Source organism: Giraffa tippelskirchi, chromosome 1, assembly GCF_054371585.1.
Source record: "Giraffa tippelskirchi isolate mGirTip1 chromosome 1, T2T-mGirTip1v1.2.pri, whole genome shotgun sequence".
NCBI lineage: Eukaryota > Metazoa > Chordata > Mammalia > Artiodactyla > Giraffidae > Giraffa > Giraffa tippelskirchi.
In genome coordinates, this window is record NC_137275.1 from 191,489,391 (window position 1) to 191,509,886 (window position 20,496).

A 20,496-nucleotide genomic window follows, 5' to 3' on the forward strand; every position below is an offset into this window, starting at 1 on the left:
CGTAGGAAGGAGGACCTTCACTACCTTAACTAGACCGGCTTCTCGCATTCATGTTCCAGCAGCCCAGTGACTGTAGTTCCCTTTGAGTTTTTAGTGCTCACCTGTCATTTTATTTAATTCTCATAGAAACCCTATAAGCAGGATAAGGCAATGAGTCCATTCAGCAGACAGGAAACTAGGGGTCTCTCAGAGATGATGGGACTTACTAATTAGCAGTAGAACTGGGGCCAGAGCCCCCTCCACTGCCCAATGGCAAATGGAACGGGAACTTTAATACTGCATTTTAACCGCTTCCTTCTCTACTTTCCAAGAACTTCCTCCCTCCTGTTTGGGTTCTTTACATTATATGTGTATGTGCATGCATGCATGTGTGTGTGTGTGTGTGCGCATATGTGCGCACACACCACACGTGGGTTTGTGCATGAGCCTATATGCATGTATACATGTGCGTACATGCAAACGTGGGTGTGGGTACACACGTGTGTGCATTCATGTGTGTGCCTGTGGGTTTGTGAGTGTGTGCATGTATATACCTGCATGCATGTGCTCTGTGTGTGCCTAGAGATGGGGGATCACACATGCAGGCACACAGACACAGGATTGCAGCCCCAGGAAACAAGGCCTGTTGTTTCTGGTTGCTCCCTCAGGCCCACAACTGCACCCGGAAGGACTTTGAGAAAATGTACCCGGCTTTCCAGAGGTTCTGTGCCATCCGAGAAAAGCTGGACCCCACGGGGATGTTCCTGAATGCTTATCTGGAGAAAGTGTTCTACTGAAGCACAAACAGAAAACAAGTCTAGCCCACCTCATCCCACCTCCAGGCCCACCTCCCACAGGGCTGAAGGCTCAGAGTCCCGCTGTCCTGATGGGGAACAGACATCTCCCCTGAGGCCCTCTGCCAAGACACCCACAGCTGCTCCGACCCACAGCAAGGAACCTGGGTCTGGGCATCCCCTACCTACTTCATCCTCACAGCACCTCGTGTAAGGAAGAGCACCAAGTCCCTTTATCTCTCCAGCAGCATCCTCTTAGCCCAAGCCTGCAGTCACCACATCCTGTTCCCAGGAGACAGAGAAGCCCCCATACGTTCTGTGTGTCTAGGAGGTAAGGATTAGGCCATTCACAGGTTCCACCCACCAGCTGGGTATCCAGGGCTCCAGGGGTCACCCTGCTCACCCTTATAGGGAGGAGTCCCACCAGCATATGTTTAGACACAGAGGTCGTGTGTGCTGTGCCCTGCTTTCTTTCACCCTCAAGGGTCTTTCAGATGCTCAGAGGCATGTTCCCTGCCCTGAGACTGTCCTCTTTCAAGGGGTCCACTTGTCCACCTGATCTCCCATAGCCCAACCTGCAGCATGTCTATTCCAGGGATGTTTGGAAAGGGGGACTTTCCTTGCCTTCTTTTTAATAAAGGCCAAGAGTTCATTTAGTCTCCACTCCTTCCTCTCCATCTCCAAGGTAATCCTTTGGGAGCAGAAGGCTCCCTGATTCCCCAGCTTCCCTCCAGGGCCTTGGACTTACCTGGAAAATGCTCTTCATATTCCTTTTGCAGTTTCAAGTGGCCTCTGACCTCCCACATGTTGTGGTTAGTCTTTCACAAAGCTTTTGTTGAATATCTACAAGGTGCCAAGTGCTTTGGGAGAATTAAAAGAACCTTAAGACAGGCTCCTAGATCAAGAAATGTATATTCTAATCGTATGTCTCATAAGAGGTTAATATGCAGAAGATACAAAGAGCGCCTACAATTTATCAACATAAAAACAAACTAATCAAAAATGGGCAAAGGACTTGAATACACATTTCTCCAAAGAAAATATACAAATGGCTAATAAGCACATGAAAAGATGCTCCGCATCACTAATCATTAGGGAAATGAAAATAAAATCACAATGAGATGTCACTTTACATGCATTAGGATTACTCTTTTCAAAACAACAACAACAGAAAATAACAAGTGTTGTCAAGGACATGGAGAAATTGGAATCTGTGTGCATTGCTGGTGAAACTGTAATAAAATGGTGCCGCTGCCAAGGAAAATAGTACAGAGGTTCCTCAAAAAACAGAAAGCATGATCCAGCAATTCCACTTCTGGGCATACACCCAAAACAACTGAAAGCAGGGACTCAAACAGATATTTGCACACCTATATTCATAGCAGCATTGTTCACCATTGCCAAAAAGTAGAAGCAACCCACATGTCCACTGATGGATGGTTGGATAAATAAAATGTGGACATGAGTCCACATACAGTCCACATATTCCACATACAGTGGAATAATACTCAGACTTAAGAAGGAAGGAAATTTTAATATATCCTACAATTAATGAGCCTTGAAAGCTTTCTGCTAACTGAAATAAGCCAGTCACAAAAAAGACAAATGCTGCATGATTCCACTTATATGAGGTACCTAGAATATTCAGACTCACAGAAACAGAAAACAGAATAGTGGGTGCTGGGGGCTGGGAGAAAGGGAGGCTAGGGGATAGTGTTTAACTGGTACAGAGTTTCCAGTTGGGGAAGATAAAAAATTCTGGAGACTGGTGATGGCTTCACAATAAAGTGAATGTCCTTGGGACTTCCCTGGTGTCCAGTGGTTAAGACTTTACACTCTCAGTGCAGGGTGCCCAGGTTCAATCCATACCACATGCTGCAATGAAGACCCGGTACAGCCATGTGAATAAATAAAGTAAAATGAATGTACTTAATGCCACTGAACTGCACACTGAAAAATGGTTAAAATGGTACATTCTATATTATATATATTTTTACACCAATGGAAGTAAAGCAGTGTATAGTCTAATTCAGGGAAACAAGACTGACATTCATAGGACATTAAATAGCCATGCTAGGGAATGTGTGATGAAGTGTCAGGGAAATGGCACAGCCATGGAGACCTGGTCAGTCCCCATGGACTCAACTTCCCCAGAGAGACTGACTCAAGATCCGAGTCCATGATTTCAAGGGCAAAAACTACACCTTCAGTAGGACAGGCTATGTGAATCACAGCGCCCAGCGCAAGACGATGAAGAATTTCAAGAAGACAGCTATACTTCAATTAAAAAACAAATTTCAAGAGGGTGACAACAGAGCATTAAACCAAGCACAAGGGCCTTCTGGGACATTCCTGCTGGTCCAATGGTTAAGACTCCATACTCCAAAGCAGGGGCCATGGGTTGGATCCCTGGTTAGGAAACTAAGATCCCACATGCTGCACGGTGCAACCAAAAACTAAAATATACAATTAAAAAGCACAGGGACCTTCTAAGCAGAGCACTGGCTGAGCTAACCCATGAAACTAGCCCTGCTCCCCACCACCAGGCATAGCCGGTAGGCACATGTCACCTTCCTGGACAACAGTCTGAATCGTTTCATCAAACACTAACCTAGGGGTTGTTCTGAAGGTATTTTGTGGAAGCACTGAGCATCTACAGTGAGTTAATTTAAAGGAAATTACCCTCAATAATGTACTGATGCTGAAGCTCCAATACTTTGGTTACCTGATGCGAAGAGCCGACTCATTGGAAAAGACCCTGATGCTCAAGATTGAAGGCAAAACGAGAAGGGGGCGGCAGAGGATGAGATGGTTAGATAGCATCACCAACTCAATGGACATGATCTGAGCAAGCTCCAGTGAGATAGTGGAGGACAGGGGAGCCTGGCATGCTGCAGTCCATGGGGTCGCAAAGAGTCAGACACGACTTAGCAACTGAACAATAACAATGTACATGGGCTTCATGCAACATTAGAAAGGCCTTCAAAACAAAAGCTGACATTTCTAAGAGAAGAATAAATTCTATTTCAAGAGCTGCTGGCTGAGTTTCCAGCCTGTGGGGCTGCCCTACAGCTGTCCGACTTGAGCCAGCTCCTTGACATCAGTCTAACATAAACATGTACACTGGTTCTATTTCTCTGGAGGACCTGACTGATACCTAAGGAAAGAGATGGACTGGTAACATTAATACAAAGAAAAGTGTGGTGGGCTAAACCCTGAGGCTCGGGAAAAGGTGGAGTCCAAGTCACTCCCTGTTGTACAGATGAGAAAACCAAGTCTCAGGGAGTTGAGGAAGCTTGTTCAATGTCACACAGCAATTTAGGAAAGACAGTGCCCCTAAATATTTCAATCAAGGTACATCTCAAAACCCATATTTTCAATAGCTTGAATTAAATTTTTAAAATCTGTGAATTTTGTATTCTATTCCATTATGTAATTGTGTTTTAAACTTTTGAGCAATGTTTTATTTTCCAAATTTTTAGATGGCATTTTTGCTCTAGGCAGGAGTGCCATGTTTGCTGTGTGTTTTATGGCACCTTACATGAACCCCAGGGGGACAAGTGCAGGCTTTAAGGAATACCCAGTGCAATGGCTTAAGTCCAAAACCTTGAGATTCAGTTAAACTTCAACTCCTGGAATGCTGAGGTCAAAGAATATTCTGAAAATAGACTTTCTAGCTACCAGAGAACCTGAGGCCCCTTCCTAGATCGGGCTTTTGATGAATTTTAATTTAGTCTTCCTTTGATTTGAGACCTTTTAAAGCCTGAAGGTCATCTTTTCCCCCCCAAATTCTCATGGCAGAGTCCTTTTGAGATTGAGTGTATACTGAGGCCATAAATTGTGCTCCTGAAGCCACCACTGCTGCAGATCCACTTTTTCTCTCCTCCCTTGCCTCGTGCTGGCCATTGCTGGTCCAGATTCCCCCTGGCTGGCTTTCCCTCTCTCCCAGTGCCGTCCTCAGGCCCAAGCCTCGGGTCATATTGTGCCCCAGTGGCAAACAATCTCCTCACCTTGGGGGACTTGGAAAATCGTGGGTGCTGAGACTCAGAACCTGTGCTTCTAACAGTAAACAGTGATCATTGGCAGTATCTTTGAAGTAGGCTGGAAGGATGAGGAAAAGGTCCTCCTGGGCCAGTGTGAAGCTCAGTCATAGTACAGCATCAGGGCTGTTGGGTTGTGGGCGGCTCTCAAAGTTGAATTTTGGGTGAGCAGTCACCAGCTGAAAAGTAATATGCAAATTTCACCAAGTGGAATAAGTGGACTGTGGGCAGCTTCTCCCCTCAGGTGGCCGCCTGGCCCCTGCACCCTACAGGTGCACAGCAGAGGAAAGGAGAGTCCCAGGTGACCTCTGAGGGTCCCAGAAGGATGCACCACTGATCAGAAAGCCTCTCAAATGCAAATATGTGGGACATTTAAAAACCAAGACGGATGCCCCCTCACTTCACTTGCAGGTGTCTCTGCTTGGGGATAACCCCAAACTGGCCAAGTCAACCTGGCCACCAGCAGGGGCTCTGACTGGAAGATAGTCAAGGGGACGTGTGGGTCAGCTGACGGGAGGGGACAGTGCAGCAAAGCCCAGCATCTGCGGAGCCACAGCATAGCTCTGGTCCTTCTCAAGGTCAGCATCCACCGTCAGCCCTGGAACAGGGACTCATGCGCCCCCTGGTGGCAGCTGTGGGGATCCTGCGAGGTGCAGGCTCAGGAGGAACAAAGCCTCCCTCTCTGAACCTAAGAGGCTCAGTGGTAAAGAATCTGCCTGCCAATGCAAGAGACTCAGGTTTGACCCCTGGGTTGGGGAGATCTCCTGGTGAAGGAAATGACAACGCGTTCCAGTATTCTTGCCTGGAGAATCCCAAGGACAGAGAAGCCTGGTGGGCTACAATCCATAGGGTCGCAAAAAGTCAGACACAACTGAGCACACACGAAGGCAAGCAAGGCTGACCCTAAAGGCATGAAGCTGGCTAGTCTCAAACTCTGAAGCCACCAGAAGGGCCTCAGAAAAGGGAGAAAACCCTGGAGGATGGGGGTGGGGCAAAATGGGAACAGATTTCTCCCTGCAAAAGTAGGTTTCAAATTGAGAAGGGGTGGAGGATACCCTGGTGGTCCAGTGGTTAAGACTACCTGCTCCTAATGCAGTGGCCCCGGGTTCTATCCCTGATAAAAGAAATAGATCCTGCCTGCTGCAGTGAAATCCGGTGCAGTCAAATAAATAACATAATAAAAAAGTAAAAACTGAAAACAGAAGGCGGAGGGGCGGCGGGCAGCAAGGAGCGGCCTTGGGTACCTCCCGCTCTGGCCGCGGATGCCATGGACTACAACGCAGTCTCAGTCGCACAGGGAGGCGGAGAGGACTGAGACCACGTGTGCAGAGCGCATGTGCCTTGCCCCAGGCAGGGGAGAAATCAGTGGCAGAAGTTGGTCAAAAAAAAGTTGAAAACGACTTCAAGTGCCCAACACCCTGTTGACTCAATATAGATGTGATCAGCACTGGAAAAAATCCCAGCCTCAGCTGCCACATAGAAAAGAACTGTTTACAAAAATCCCTCTGAGTACCACTACGTGAAAGTCCGCCTAGAATTTCAAGATTGTGGGATTGGACTGAATGCTGCAATTCAAACAGCTGCTTATTTCAGCCCTGAAGGACCTGTTTGGTGAGGTTGATGCTGCGCTACCCTTGGACGTTCTGACCTATGAAGAGAAGACCCTGTCAGCCATCCTGAGGATATGCAGCAGTGGTCTTGTCAAATTGTGGAGCTCTCTGACCCTGTTAGGATCCTATAAAGGCAAGAACTGTGCTTTCAGAGTGATTCAGGTTTCTGCACTTCTCCTTGCATTATTTGGCAATAGTAGGGAACTAGTATTGAATTGAGTAGTCTTCAATTTGAGAAAATATTCCTCACTCTCAAAAGTACTTTTTGGTGCCAGCATAATGTTTGGAGACTGAAACAGCCCAAAAGCTCCTGTCGATGGAATTTGAGGGTGCTGAAGATGCTCCCAGTAATGTCCAGCCATCGCCTTTGGTGGGGTTGGCTTCACGGGAGAATCTGCCTGAGCCAATCAGTACCGAGTAGGCAGCCCTTAGAGCACATGCACCTCAGAGTTGGAGACTGGGCTGAACTCAATTGGGCCTTCACACAGAGGGACATGGCCACCTTCTCAGAATTAACAGGGGATGTCAATCCTTTGCACTTAGACAAAGATTTGCAAAACACACCAGATTCAGAAAGATAATTGTCCATGGAGTTTTTTCAATGGACTTATTTCAGCTTTCCTCAGTAGTAAAATGCGGGGGCTAGGCTGTGTATTTCTTTCCCAGAAAATTAACTTTCCAGCCCCTTTATATGTTGGAGAAGTTGTTTTAGCTTTTTGCAGAAGTGAAAAAGCTGAAGCAGTTCATTGCCATTATTGCAGTGTCATGTTCTGCACTAGAGTAAAAAGACTGTTATGGAAGCCTGGGTTAAAGTTAGGGTTCCAGAAATGCCCAAATCCTGAAATAGTCTTTAAAGATGCAAGTTCAGGCATCAGTGTTTTCAGTATTGAAAGCCTCTGGGGAAAACAGGGATTGCTGTTCTTCAGCAAGGACGGGCTCATAGACCTATACTAGGGGAGAGGAGCAGGTAAAGAGTTGTTCCAGTGTCCACTTATGCTTCACTCAGGCTTAAATACCTTCATCATCTATCTAGGTTTTCAAAACAGAAAAAAACAGGCAATTCCCTGGCGGTCCAGTGGTTAGGACTCCAGGCTTTCACTGCCAGGGCCATGGATCCAATCCCTAGTCAAGGAACTATGATCGCACGAGCTGTGTCCCACAAGCCGTGTGGCACAGCGCATGCGCATGCACACACACACACACACACACACACACACACACACACACACACACAGGAAATCAGTGGTGATTCTAAGGTTGCACACTATTAACCAGGTTCCCATGAGGTGCCATTAAAAAAGGAAAAACAAAAACAAACTCTGAAAAAAGTGTTAGGAAAGTTATCATTTAGCTTAATGTCCTACTTTTAGGATTTCAAACCTAATTAGATTTGCATTTAGATAACACAAACCTGCCTATATCTGTTTAGAATAAAAATTTGTTAAAGTCACTAAATTTATAAGTAGCAAGCATTTAATTATTAAAGGCAATGATGGAAGATAGGTCATTTTAAACACCTATCTTTTACCAGTAAATATTCTTAGATCCTGTTCTTCAGCAATTTCTGAGTCAGAATTTATTATAATTCATTACTGTTTATACCAAGACGGTGATTTTTTGACCCTTCAGTGTCACTTGCCCTTCAGATGGTTTTCCTGTCACTGGGGGAGGGCTTATGTACATCTTTGGACTCTTCTATAAGCTCTCTTGGTTTCATCTATAAAGCAGGGATAACAACACCACACAGGAGTGTTGGAGATTACAGATCCAAATAGGTAAGTACAAAGCTCAGCCTCTACACAGTAGCTATTGCTGTTGTCCATTCTCATCTGTGAGAAAGGTTACAGGTTTCCTGATTTTGGGGCTACCTGGCCAAAAATTAAAGAACAGATCAGTCTTTTTAAAAAAAAAAAGAAAACAAATTTAGAAGGGGTGGCGCTGGGTCCCCCACCAGGAAGGTCTTACCTGTTGGGAGCCATTCTGGAACTACTGCCGGGTGACAAAGTCACGGCACCAATCAAGAAGAAACTGCAAAGCGGTTTCTCTCCAGGATCGGAACCTTCACTCCTTCCTGTTTCTATGCTTCTGTTGTAGCTAGCTGTGTTTCTTTCTTTCTGTTGGGAGCCGTTCTGGATCTATTGCCGGATGACAAAATCACGACACCACTCAAGAAGAAACTGCAAAGCGGTTTCTCTCCAGGATCGGAACCTTCCCTCCTTCCTGTTTCTATGCTTTTGTTGTGGCTAACTCTGTTTCATTCTTTGATGGCTGGAGTTGTAGGGGCTTCCATGATGAGGTCATGAGAGTCCAGGAAAAAGAAAAATGATCCCTTGCCCCAGAGAAACATTCCAAAAATGATTAAACCTACTGAGGCCCCTGACTGGTGGGTCCCTAACATTCAGCCAGGGAATAAGGCCATGATCATTTGGAAAACAAGCCCTAAGCCTATTGTGACCTGGCCTCATGAGGAAGTTGTTATTGATGACTGGAAAACTTGGGTCATGTATCAGGGAAAATTACAGAAACTAAGCCAATTGCCTTTTCCCCTCAGAATCTAAGCATAAACAGAAAAGATATATATAAATTGTATTGTAAATAGTTTCCAGGTAAACTGCAAAAGACTTCCCCCTGCCAGAAATAGTCCTGTGGTATGTGGGTAGATGGTAAACAAGCCACCACTGACAATGGCTGTACTATGAAAAATTTTGCCCTTAGCCACCGCTATAGTTTTTATTCATTGAAGCAAGACGCTGTACTCACTGTAGTAGCAGGCTGTACAAAATAAGTAGATGGAATAATATGAGTTATAGATTATGTTTTAGTAAAATAAAAATAAGTTTCGGGGTAAACATGTAACCAAAATGTGACAATAGACTAGGAAAAAAACTTTTAACACATCTTAGAATCAGGGGATGTTGATCTGAATAGAAAAATATTTTAAGAATCATTATGTAAAAGATCATGTGCTATATAAATAGAGACTAAAGCAATAAAGATTATGGTCTTTGGGCCATCAAAAAAACTCTCTGTCTCCTTTCTTTTCCTTTCGCCGACGCCGTTCATCCCTTGGGGACCCCTGGACCGGCTGGAGCGGGACTCTGGCACTTACCCATAGGTCTCTGTGTGTGTTCAGTCATAGACTCTTTGCGACCGCGTGGACTGTAGCCCACCAGGGTCCTCTGTTCATGGGATTCTCCAAGCAAGAATACTGGAGTGGGTTGCCATTTCCTACTTCAGGGGATCTTTCTGACCCAGGGATTGAACCTATGTCTCTTATGTCTTCTGCATTGGCAGGCAGGTTCTTTACCACTAGCGCCACACACAAAAATGAGGCCAAAAGCAGGAGCTAGTCCAAGGACGGAGCAGTGGAAAGTGGATAAATAGCTATGAAAAATAGTTCCTTGAGGAACTCAGGAACTAAAGGGGATGAACACAAGGCAGTGCCTGAGTAAAGCTGCACTAAATACCCAGGTTTGGCTTATCTTCATCTCCACCCTGGTTTCTTCTCCATGTGACAGGGTCAAGAGAGACCCAGGCATTTCCAGAAAGTTCCCAAAGAGAATTATCAAACTTTTGGTTAGTTTTAATGTTTGACGCCTATAAACGGATACTTTTACACACATGGAGTAAGAGAATGTTTTGTTGGGCCCTGGATAATCGCAGGATATTGTTTTAAAGAGTGATGCCTTGTTTGCTCCAGGCTGCTGGTAAAAGGTGCAGGCTTGAATTTGGGGGACGAATATCTTCCTTTAATGCTGTCAGGGATCTCTGTGATGTTGTCCATGTACACAAAGTCCTTCACAAAGAGGGCAAAAGTCTCTTCATGGACATGAGCTGGAGTATGTGGTTCACCTTTCACCTCCACTGCTGTGTGACATGCCTGCTTGGCAGTCAGACTGGGTCAAGTGCTCTTTTTTATTGAACTGGGCACTGAAGGGTCTGGAGATCAAGAAGAGATTGTAGAACATCTGGTACCAGTTGAAGATCACAATCTTTATTCCTTTGATATTGGAGGCAACGTGCATGCCAAGTCGCTTCAGTCATGTCTGACTCTTTGCGACCCCACGGACCTAGCTCGCCAGGCTCTTCTGTCCATGGGATTCTCCAGGCAAGAATACTGGAGTGGATTGCCATGCCCTCCTCCAGGAGATCTTCCCGACTCAGGGACCAAACCCTCATATTTTAAGTCTCCTGCCTTGGCAGATGGGTTCTTTACCACCCGTGCCACCTGGGAAGCCCCGAGGCAAGAAGTGAGGGCAAGAAATGTGCTGGTCTGTCTCCCTCCCCTATATGTAGCCTGAATCCCTCTCCCCAACCTTGCAGTGGACTTGACCTGGCTGAAGGCAAGTGTTGACCATTAGTGATTAAGAGTGGTGGGGGTGGGGCTGGAGTCACTGTTATTGCCCATCCCTGCCCCACCAAGATCCATGTCTGGGAGGATTGTGCCCGAGGGGCTGAGATATCTCAGAGGCAAACAAAGAGTTCATTATTAACTTGGTATATTTGTTCCATGTGGCCCAGCATTTACTTGCTTTCTTATTGACTGATTTGGCAGTTGTCAGTTCTATTAATCGGAGAAGGCAATGGCACCCTACTCCAGTACTCTTGCTTGGAGAATCCCATGGATGGAGGAGCCTGGTTGGCTGCAGTCCATGGGGTCGCTAAGAGTTGGACACGACTGAGCGACTTCACTTTCACTTTTCACTCTCATGCATTGGAGAAGGAAATGGCAACCCACTCCAGTGTTCTTGCCTGGAGAATCCTAGGGACGGTGGAGTCTGGTGGGCTGCCGTCTATGGGGTCGCACAGAGTCGGACACGATTGAAGCGACTTAGCAGCAGCAGCAGCAGCATACCCCCAGATGAAGCTTCACTAGGAATGTCTGACCAGGAAGTGCCATGTGAAATCTTCTCCTGCTCCATGTCCCCTGTCCCCCTGGTCTGTGTCCACTGCCTCTTGCCCCCATATGGGGAAGGCCACCACATCTCCTATGAGGCCAATTCACAGGCAATTCCTTTCTTTCCAGTTCCCATATTCCTCAACTGAGAAGTCATGGAGTCTTTTTCCAAACATGATGTGCTTTATAGAACCTGGATTGTCACATATCAAATTCCAGTGAGAAGCACAAGTATTCAAGAACAAGACTTGCCACTTCTCCGTGGACTCCAGGAGGTTTCTCATAGCATGGCAGGAATTTCTACTCATGCCAAGAAAGGGCATTAAGTTTCAGAGAAAGTTAGAGCTGCACCCAGGCCAACATTTCTGCAAGTGGCTACCATGAAATTGTGCTACAAGCTATCAGGAAAAAAATAAATGGATTCCATGGTCAATTGGATTTGGAAAGCACTTGGGTTAAATGAAGTTACATGTGTTTCTTTACTGCAGAACTTCTCTGAGTCTTTATAATGATTTCACCCCACACATTAGGGACCATAGGCCCCATCTCAGCATCTCTGTCATTAGGGGTAGGGTAGCAATAGGAGTAGAATTTGAGGATACCCTGACAAAGACTATTGATTTTTTAAATAAGCTGGGCTTCCCAGGTGGCGGTAGTGGTAAGAACACGCCTGCCAATGCAAGAGACATTTAAGAGACGTGGGTTTGATCCCTGGATCAAAAAGATCCCCTGGAAGAGGAAATGGCCACCTGCTCCAGTAGTCTTGCCTGGAGAATCCCATGGAGAGAGGAGCCTGGTGGGCTACAGTCCATGGGGTCTCAAAGAGTTGGACACAACTGAAGCAACTTAGCACAGCACAAATAAGCTGTTTATTGGAAGACAGTGGTTTAGTTGTGTATGTTCACTGTTGGACTTAGGTGTCTCTTTACAAAGGAGTCCAGAACTCAGACGTGGGCAATACAGTGTGTGCCTGCTGTACCCTCAAAGGTATTACCCACACTAGATAAGCTTCCTGAAGGTAGGGTGCCATCCCCCTTCTAACCCGTGACAGTGACAGACCCTACCCAAAGCCGACGTTGGAGCTTGCACACAATTGGGGTTTAGAAAAATCTATTGAAATGAATCTGGCAGCAGGCTTATAATGAAATCAGGTCCAAAAATCTCACTTCTTGAAGCTTGCAAAAGCAAATAAACCTTCCCTATTTGTTAACCACAGGCCCTGGCATCAGATGACATGGCGGGAAGGAAGGATGGCAGGTCACCATGGCAACCTGTCAGAGCACCAGGAAGAGCAAGGGCCACTCCCTCCCTCCAGCACAGAGGATCAAGGTGGGGGACACGGAGCTCTGCCTTACCTCTTTCTTCACCTTGGCTTTCTCTAGGGAGCTGAGCAGTAATTTGTGCTCTTCGTTGGCTTGTTCTATTTGGGTCTTTATCTGTTTTACCTCTTTGAGGGCATTTTCAATTTCTTTATTCACATACTTACTCTCCTCGGTGGACATTTCTGCAGGAAAAGGGCAGAGAGGTGGATGATGTGAATGGGTGGTGCTGGGAATACAGTCCTGGAACCAGTTGAAAGGGTCAGAAGGGCCAGTGGATCTAGGGGCTGCCATGGCTGGGGTCCCCCTGGCAAGTAGCCTTCAGGGTCCCAGCTTCATTCTGACACAGGTTCCATTCCAGGTTCCATCTCCAGGGCGCACTGAAGACCCAGGGCCTGAGAATCAATTACCCAGCTGCTCAGAAATACAAACACTGGAGCAAACACCAAGAGAAATAACCCAGTCTGCCCCTGGGGCGCTGGAGGAGGAGCCTAACTAGCTGCAGAAGAAAATGTTCAAGGAAAAAAAAAATCCTGGAAGCATAATTTGATGTTTAAGCATCAAAATATAAAATAGTATCCTTTTGAATACAATCCTTTCTGGAATGCAGTTTAAGCAAACATCTGAACTTCATTTTTGTTCCAATGCATGGTATCAGGTGACGGGGACACCGAGCTGACTTAATTACTCCACCCCTCAAGGAGACTGTGATCAGACACCACATCCTTTGACAAATACAGTGAGACAATGTTACCAAAGTACTGAAAGTAACCGCCCACGCTTCTCTGGTGCTTATCCTGGGCCAAGCACTGCGCTAGACACTTCGTGTGCATTTTATTTAAGACTCTCAACACCGCCTTTACTTCACTGCACAAATGAGGACGAAGAATCATAGTGAGATCAAGATACTTACCCAGGGTTATACAGCTGGGAGGGCAGAGATAGACTCCCACCCACCTCTGATCTCAACATTTGGGTTTCTAACTACTACCCCAGAGAGTTGGTCAGCTCGCAGGACAAGAGTGGAGCAGAGGGAAGACAGGTGTCAGGAAGGACCTAGCAGAAGAAGGGAACCAAAAGCTAGCTCTGAAAGATGACAAGCCCTCCTAATGAATGATATTTTCTCTTTCCTAAACCCAGAGCATTGGTTTTGTAGCTGGAAAGGTGGCAGACACAGGTAGTAAGCGTTATGGAAACTCAAGGGGGAAGTCCACAGAGGCCACATGGTCCAGACTTCATGGAGCTTCATGGGGGAGGTATGGGCACTGGGCCAAGCCGACTGAGAAGAGAACAGCCAGATGAGATACAAGATCCAGAAAGGGCTTGGGGTCCCCTTGAAAGTGCCTGGAAGCAAACCCAACCACAAAGAGCCTGGATCAGCAACAGAGAGCTCAGAGAGGGGCCCGGGCAGAGCAAACCAGACCTGATGCACAGGACGATGGGTTCTGACCTTGGGGTCCTGACAGAAGGGCACACCTGGTCACTTACCCTGGAGCTCTTTGTCCGAGATTGCCTGGCCACTCTCCCAGCTGGGCAGCAGCCCCACCAATAGCAGTAGAGTCTTCATCATGCCTCCTTCTCCAATTCTGGAATCCCAGCACATCTCTGTTTGTAGAGAACAGGGGATTGTCATGGTAATAGCTAGACCGCCCGCTGGTGTCCAGCCCAGCCCGCTGCCTGCTTTCCTGGAGCCCTGCTGAGGCCTGGCCCTCCACTATGCTCTCAGCTCACATCACCGCCTTTTCCTCCCAGGGACTTGACAAGAAAGGATCAGTTTTGGCCCTGGGCACCTTCAAAAGAAAGTGGAGGCAGCAGGGTACCAGGAAGAACCCCAGGAAAGCAGCCTAATACAGAAGAAACAAGGATCTGGTTTTGGAACCACTCGACTCGGGTCCAAGCCACCCTCCTCCTGCTCCTCCTCCTCCCCTCTTCCTCTTCTTCCTCCCCTCCCCTCCCCCTCCTCCTTCTCTTCCCATCATAGCTGACTATGCCTGAAAAAGGCACATGAGATTTCTGCATTCAGAGAAGGCATCTATCTCAACAAACTCAACTCTGTAAACACCCCTCTTGGGTCACTCATCCAGCCTCTCCCATCCCCCTAAAGTGGGGACTGCAGCCCTGAGCGCCTACAGTCCCTTGTTGTCGGCATCACCAAGCAATCACAGCACTGTTCCCCAGCCAAGCCTCAACACCTCCTGAAAGTGCTTTTCAAGGGTCTGAAGCAGTGACAGCCTCAGACCCTCTGGGTCAGCACAGGGAAATAAATCCATTTATCATCCCCAGCGTGAGACTTGAGGCAGGAGGCATGGATGGGAGTAGAGTGAGGCGAGGAGGACAGTGGTCTTCAAGGAGTACAGAGAGGGAGGGGCAAGGCCAAAGGGATTGGTGGGTTGGGGGTGCAGTAGGGGGGGATGGGGGGGCAAGGAGCCTCCCCAGAAGAAGTCCTGCTGGTGAAGGAGGAAACAGAACAGGCTCTATCTTGAAAGCAGGACTCCATCTTGGGCCGGACTGTGGACTTGGAGCTATATGCCCGGTATCTATGGGAACGACATACCAACTGGAAAACCAGGCCCCCGGAAGGAAGAGCCCCAGGGCTCTCCATGGCCTAAAAGAACACCTTAATTATCTGTGTGACCAAATAGAATTGTCACGCCAGTGTATGTTCCTCGGTTCTTGTCACATCACAACAAAGATTTGGAGTGATGGACATTAGAGCCCTCAGCGAGTCATGGCTCTCAAGTCTTGGACAGACCGTTATAGCTCTCAGGTCTCAAACAGACCGTGTTATAGCTCTTGGACGAATCAGTGTTACAGCTCAGTGTTACATCTCTTTTATTTAGATAATAGCAGGAAAATCCATCCTCGAAGCATGAGGGCCTGCCGACTGTCAACCCAAAGACATGAAGAAAACGCGGGAGAGAGAAAAAGGGAGAGAGAGCGCTTTGGCTCCTCTTTTTATATGTTTTTTTTCTCCCCCTGAGCCTGCCCTATGTAAATTGGGCTTAGCCAGGAGTGCTGTTCTATCTGAAGTTCTCACTCCGGTCCTTGGACCTTCCTTTGTTCTATTTTCGTGGGCTTTTCCTTTCCTTGTCTTTAGCCACCACCATTCTGGACTCCTGTTTCCTATTCTAACTACTTAACAGAATCATACATTCTATTATGCTTATTGGGGAATGACCACAAGCCTATTGACAATTGTCCACTGTTAACTACCTAGGTTTAAGGCTTAAGAATCACAGGTTGACTTTGATTGTATCTTTCTTTTTCATTTGTTCAGACTAGTTTCAGGGAATTTGGGGGGGTGGGTTTGGGCACGTATACTTAGGGTATATAAGGTTTTCACAAAAACTGGTCAGAGTCCTTGGCTAAGAGGAGACTCTGCCTTGGGCCCGCCGGTGTAATAAACTGCACTCCACTATCTGCATTGTCCTTCTGAGTGAGTTTGTTTCCCGGAACGCGTGGCCGTGGCTACAACACTGGGAGGAGCGCTTCCCTGCTCCACCAGGTCCCTTTCACTTGGCTGGTCCCTCTAAGGCCACAGCAGGACGTCTCCCAAGGTCCTCCCACCATCACTTGGCTGGCTGCCCTGAGCCCTGGACCAGCTGGTCTTACACAATGGATCCTTTCCCCAAAGCTGAAGTTGTTGCAAAACAAAAATCCCTCTCCCTCCTCCCTCTCCCACCCTGCACCCCTCCTCCCCACAACTGCTCATCTGAACTCACCAGCTTCCCCTAACAAGAACGGGAAGGGGCTTTCCCCTTCCTGAAACGATGCACACCCTGAAGCCGTTCTCAGTTTCTCCACAGGTCCACCGGGAACCTTGGGAGAAAATGAATAAGGCAAGTCTCTCCTGAGACCCAATTAGTAAGGCAGCTGGGCTGTGGTCCCTGAGCAGCGTGGGAGAGGAGAGCGGGTCACCGCCCTCCCCAGAGATGGTGGGTGGGCAGCTGAGCCAAGGTGCTATTTCAAGTCTGCCAGGCACTGCCCCTGCTGCTCACTGAGGTCTGAAACGCCTGGAGCAGGGACAAGAGGCTTTGTCATGCCAGAGAGAGAAAGCCAGAGAGAAACACCCCTCCAGCAGAGCACTCCTCCCCCATTAAGTGAAGGCTTTGTAGAAATCCATACCCTAGCCTTTGAAATAGGCTGGGACTGGAAGACAAGGCATTGGGTCCTGAAGAAGAGACGCAGGGAAGCCAAAGGAAGGCCTACTGGATGAGGAGACCGGAAACCCAGGGGTCAGTACAGGATCTCCCATCAGGAGCCTGAGGACCATGGGAGTCATGGAGCTGAGAGCTGGGACAGAGACCTGTCTCCAACCCAATCACCTCAGAGGTAAGGTGGAGCCCAGAAACAGGCTGAGGCTCCCCAAGGCCTGCAACAAGCAGGTGGCAACCCCAGGATGAGAACCCAGCTCTCCCAATCCCCCAGTCCAATGTTCTTTCCTTGACACCAAGACACTGAAATCTGAGCCTCAGTTTTTCCATCTGTAAATGGACGTAATACAGATCTCAGCGATGTGAATGTGTTCTGTAAACACAAGGATCTTATGTCATCATTGGAAATTCTAACTCCTTCAAAAATAGACGTAGGACCAATTGAGGGCACTGGCACAGTATCTTTCGGGGAAGTGAGAGGAGGTGGCACATAGAGAGAGGGACAGAGGAAAGGAAGCAGGCACAGAGAGGCCACCTGTGGTCCCTCCCTGCTTCGGGCTCCTTTAAAGTACCTGGGAATTAGCCAAGAGTCTTGTTATCACACCAGATTCTGATTCCAAGACTGCTGTGCTAACAAGCTTGCAGATGATATTGATACTATCCCAAGGACAGTACGAGAACAGCGGCTGTGCAGCCAAATGGCCCTCCCTTTGCACTGACTCACCTCCCCTCCCATCTCCACACTAGGGCACCTGGTTGCCAACTCCTCTGATTAAACAAGCCTCTCAAAGGCCCTCCTTTCCCCAGAGGAAGTCATAAGGAAGGCACTGTCAAGCAGAGTAAGCTGCAGGGTTCAAAGCCCAAAGCCCAAGCTCCTCTCCTACTCCCTTCCCAAATATAGCAAACTCAACCAAAAAGAAAAACAAAACAATTCACCTGTAATTCACACCCTCCAGAGCCAACCATTAACACTGTGATATCTTTCCTCTTTTCTGTGCATTTGCATACAATTGGATCCTTTACATCCACTATCTTCAGTTCAGTCACTCAGTCGTGTCCAACTCTTTGCCACCCCATGAACCGCAGCACGCCAGGCCATTACCAACTCCCGGAGTCCACCCAAACCCATGTCCATCTAGTTGGTGATGCCATCTAACCACTATCTTCAAATACACTCTAAAAGCACACTTTCGGGGCTGTGTAATAGTCCCTTATCTGGTGTACCTTATTTTGCCATCCCACATGGCTGATCATTTAAATTGTCTGTAATTTCCGACTATTATTATCATGAACTCTCAAAAGCATCCTTTTATAATATCTGTACTTATTCTTAAATTTCTAACCCCATTCTTAAATAGTAATAATCAGCTTCTTTTTCCAACAAGTTCAGAAATTCTGGAAGGTCAAGACTTAGGTTCTAATCCCAATTCTGATACCTGTTTTCTGTTTATCTTTGAAGATTTTTCTTTCTGTTTATCCTTCCAGATTTTCATCTATAAGATGTGACAGTTTGAATCAGATGTCTGAAATCTGATGGAGGTTGTGTGACGTTTCTCTGATGTACTCTGGTGCATTAGGAAGCAGCTCTGCCACTCCAGCAGCAGCGGCAGTTCTCCAAATGTCAATTTCCCCACCTTCACACAAGGAGGTTCACTAACACCTATCCTGTTTACCCCACAGAACTGTGATTGGAGTTCATGAACAAAGGGGCTCCCAAGTCCCTGCCTGTGCGCCGACCCCAGCAATTTTCGGTCCCCAACACGGTTCCCTGGCGATGGGGCTCCAGCCACCTCCCTTCCCTGGATCTTCCGACTCCACCCAAAGCGCCCCCTCTGACAGCCCTGTGACTACCAGCGACCACCCTCTCCTCGCCTGGTGGCCCCCCACCCCCACCCCCATCCCCACCCCACGCTCATCTTCCGGGCGGCGGGGTTCTGCGCAGGGGACTGGAAGAGTGGGGACGTCTCACCCGTCGGCGACGCCCGCAAGCTCCTCCTGGCGACGCCGCATGTACTGCACGGTGAGGCGCCTGTGTTTATAGCGCTCCGCTGCATATACACCCACTTTGGGACTGGCTCCAAACCTGCAGGACTTACGCCCAAAGAATGCCGTAGAAAGCAAGGAGAGCTTTCCGGAACCCGGCGCGGGAAGGGGTGCGGAGATGCGGGGGGTGGGCATTTGGGGAGGTGGGTCCGGTGCAGCACCTGGCGCGGGGCTTATGGGGGCGCTTAGGCACCGCGAAAGGCTCCGGCGGAGACAGACGCTGGGGTGCGGGGTCCCACCCAGGGGGCTCAGAGCTGGGGCACGGCGCTCCAGGAGGGGAGAACCTGAATTAACGTGCACGGCGAGCGCCCAGCTCCGCAGGAGTGGAGGGATGCTCCGTGCCCCTGTCTGGTGCCTACTCCCAAATAAAACCTCACAGTTTCGCTGCCCTATTGAACGTTAATTTTTCATATGTGCCACTCCTCCGGCTCCATTTAACAGCATCAGAAATATAGGGGGTGTGATGGAGAGGGATGTTGTGATGCAACACAGAAAGTATGAAATGATGGCTTCCCAAACCACTACAGTGACCTGGTGGTCCCTTGGCAGACCTGCTAGGCTGCCAAGGCTGCAGGAAACAGAAACAGGTTCTTAGGGATGAACAGAGGATTCATTTGGAAAACTAAGAAGGCCTCCCTGGCTCTTTGATTCCCAGACTTGAAGTAAGTATTGTCCCCATCCACTTGAGACCCAGCCAAATCAGGTGAGCTTCATGAACATGGGACCCTGCTGCCCCATGGGTTGTTTGATGAGCTACTGTCCAAGTCTTGAAATTCTCAATAGTTTTTGAACAAGGGGCCCTGCGTTTTCATCGTGCATGGGACCTCACAAATTATGCTGCTGATCCTATTTGCAAAGGGACTCACTGACCACCAGCCCCAAGTTCCCTCTGCTGGCAGGAGGAAGCTTGCGGACAGACTCCCTGTGGCAGGGGGCTTTGATGGCACAGAGGGGTGAGAGCAGTCATGCCACCCCCTAGCAGGGAGGGGACCAACCCAGAAGCTGCACAGGCAATAGACATTAATACTTCCTGGGGAAGAAACAGTCAGGTGCTCTGATCCAGGATGTTTGAGCCCTAAGAAAAAGGTCTAGGGGCTTGAGAGTGGTTCTCATGCTGGCTGGGGGGAGATGGGGACACAGGGCAGGTGTGGGCAGTATGGTTCACTCGCCAACTGAAAACCAGCAAGTTGAGGGGCTCAAAGGAGAGTTGTATGGCCAGGGGCTGAGTTTTCCTGCTCACAACTTTCAACATACAGCTTCAGATCCAGTCTCTGGTTGCTCAAGGTCCAGGGGCAACTAGAAACCCCCCTCCCACCTTTTCAGGAAGGAGCACAGCGGGAGCTTTTAGGGATGTGAAAAACAGGGGGAAAGTGGGGGTGGGGCGTTGCATGGAATTCTGACCGCAGTCTCAGCTTTGTCCTGAGGCTCTGGGTGACCCTGGCCAGACCAAAAATTTAACCCTCACGTTCCACCCCCGCTCCTCAGTTGTCAGTTTCTTTCTTCTGGACAATAAGGAATCTGGATTGTATCATCTCTGAGGTCCTCTTCAACCTCACCAGGAGCAATGTCAAGTATGAGAAGATTATCAGCCCAGAAGGAAAAGGGAAAAAAAAAAAAGGGCAGCCAGAATTTGCAATAGTATTTCTCCCTTAAGGCTTCA

General features: G+C 48.1%; 2 protein-coding genes and 2 pseudogenes across 20 annotated transcripts in view; 3 read left to right on the top strand and 1 right to left on the bottom strand.

The window, feature by feature from the left end:
• The window catches only part of LOC145516719 (L-gulonolactone oxidase), a 24,288-nt gene extending 22,863 nt beyond the window's left edge, over positions 1-1,425 (top strand). For both annotated transcript variants that reach the window (XM_081518214.1, XM_081518225.1), the window contains one exon: positions 648-1,425. In XM_081518214.1, the coding sequence (XP_081374340.1) occupies positions 648-776 (129 nt within the window). In that variant the 3' untranslated portion in view covers positions 777-1,425. The remainder of the gene's footprint in view (positions 1-647) is intronic.
• The window catches only part of LOC145516729 (uncharacterized), a 26,527-nt gene extending 7,316 nt beyond the window's left edge, over positions 1-19,211 (bottom strand). Inside the window, exons 1-8 of one of the 18 annotated variants that reach the window (XM_081518252.1) lie at positions 18,763-19,211; positions 14,128-14,244; positions 12,676-12,824; positions 8,389-8,558; positions 4,784-4,992; positions 1,522-1,633; positions 959-1,055; positions 687-772 (exon numbers count right to left, since the gene is read on the bottom strand). In XM_081518252.1, coding sequence (XP_081374378.1) covers positions 4,986-4,992; positions 8,389-8,558; positions 12,676-12,824; positions 14,128-14,244; positions 18,763-18,847 — 528 coding nt within the window. In that variant the 5' untranslated portion in view covers positions 18,848-19,211 and the 3' untranslated portion in view covers positions 687-772; positions 959-1,055; positions 1,522-1,633; positions 4,784-4,985. Of the gene's footprint in view, positions 1-686; positions 4,993-8,388; positions 8,559-9,991; positions 10,494-11,242; positions 12,825-14,127; positions 14,245-18,762 lie in introns of those variants that run through there. The other 17 variants (XM_081518274.1, XM_081518263.1, XM_081518329.1 and 14 more) reach the window with 17 other exon arrangements.
• On the top strand, positions 5,427-6,733 carry LOC145539673 (ribonuclease P protein subunit p14 pseudogene; annotated as a pseudogene).
• Positions 6,762-7,265, top strand: LOC145516765 (hydroxyacyl-thioester dehydratase type 2, mitochondrial-like; annotated as a pseudogene).
• Positions 19,212-20,496: the final 1,285 nt, after the last annotated feature.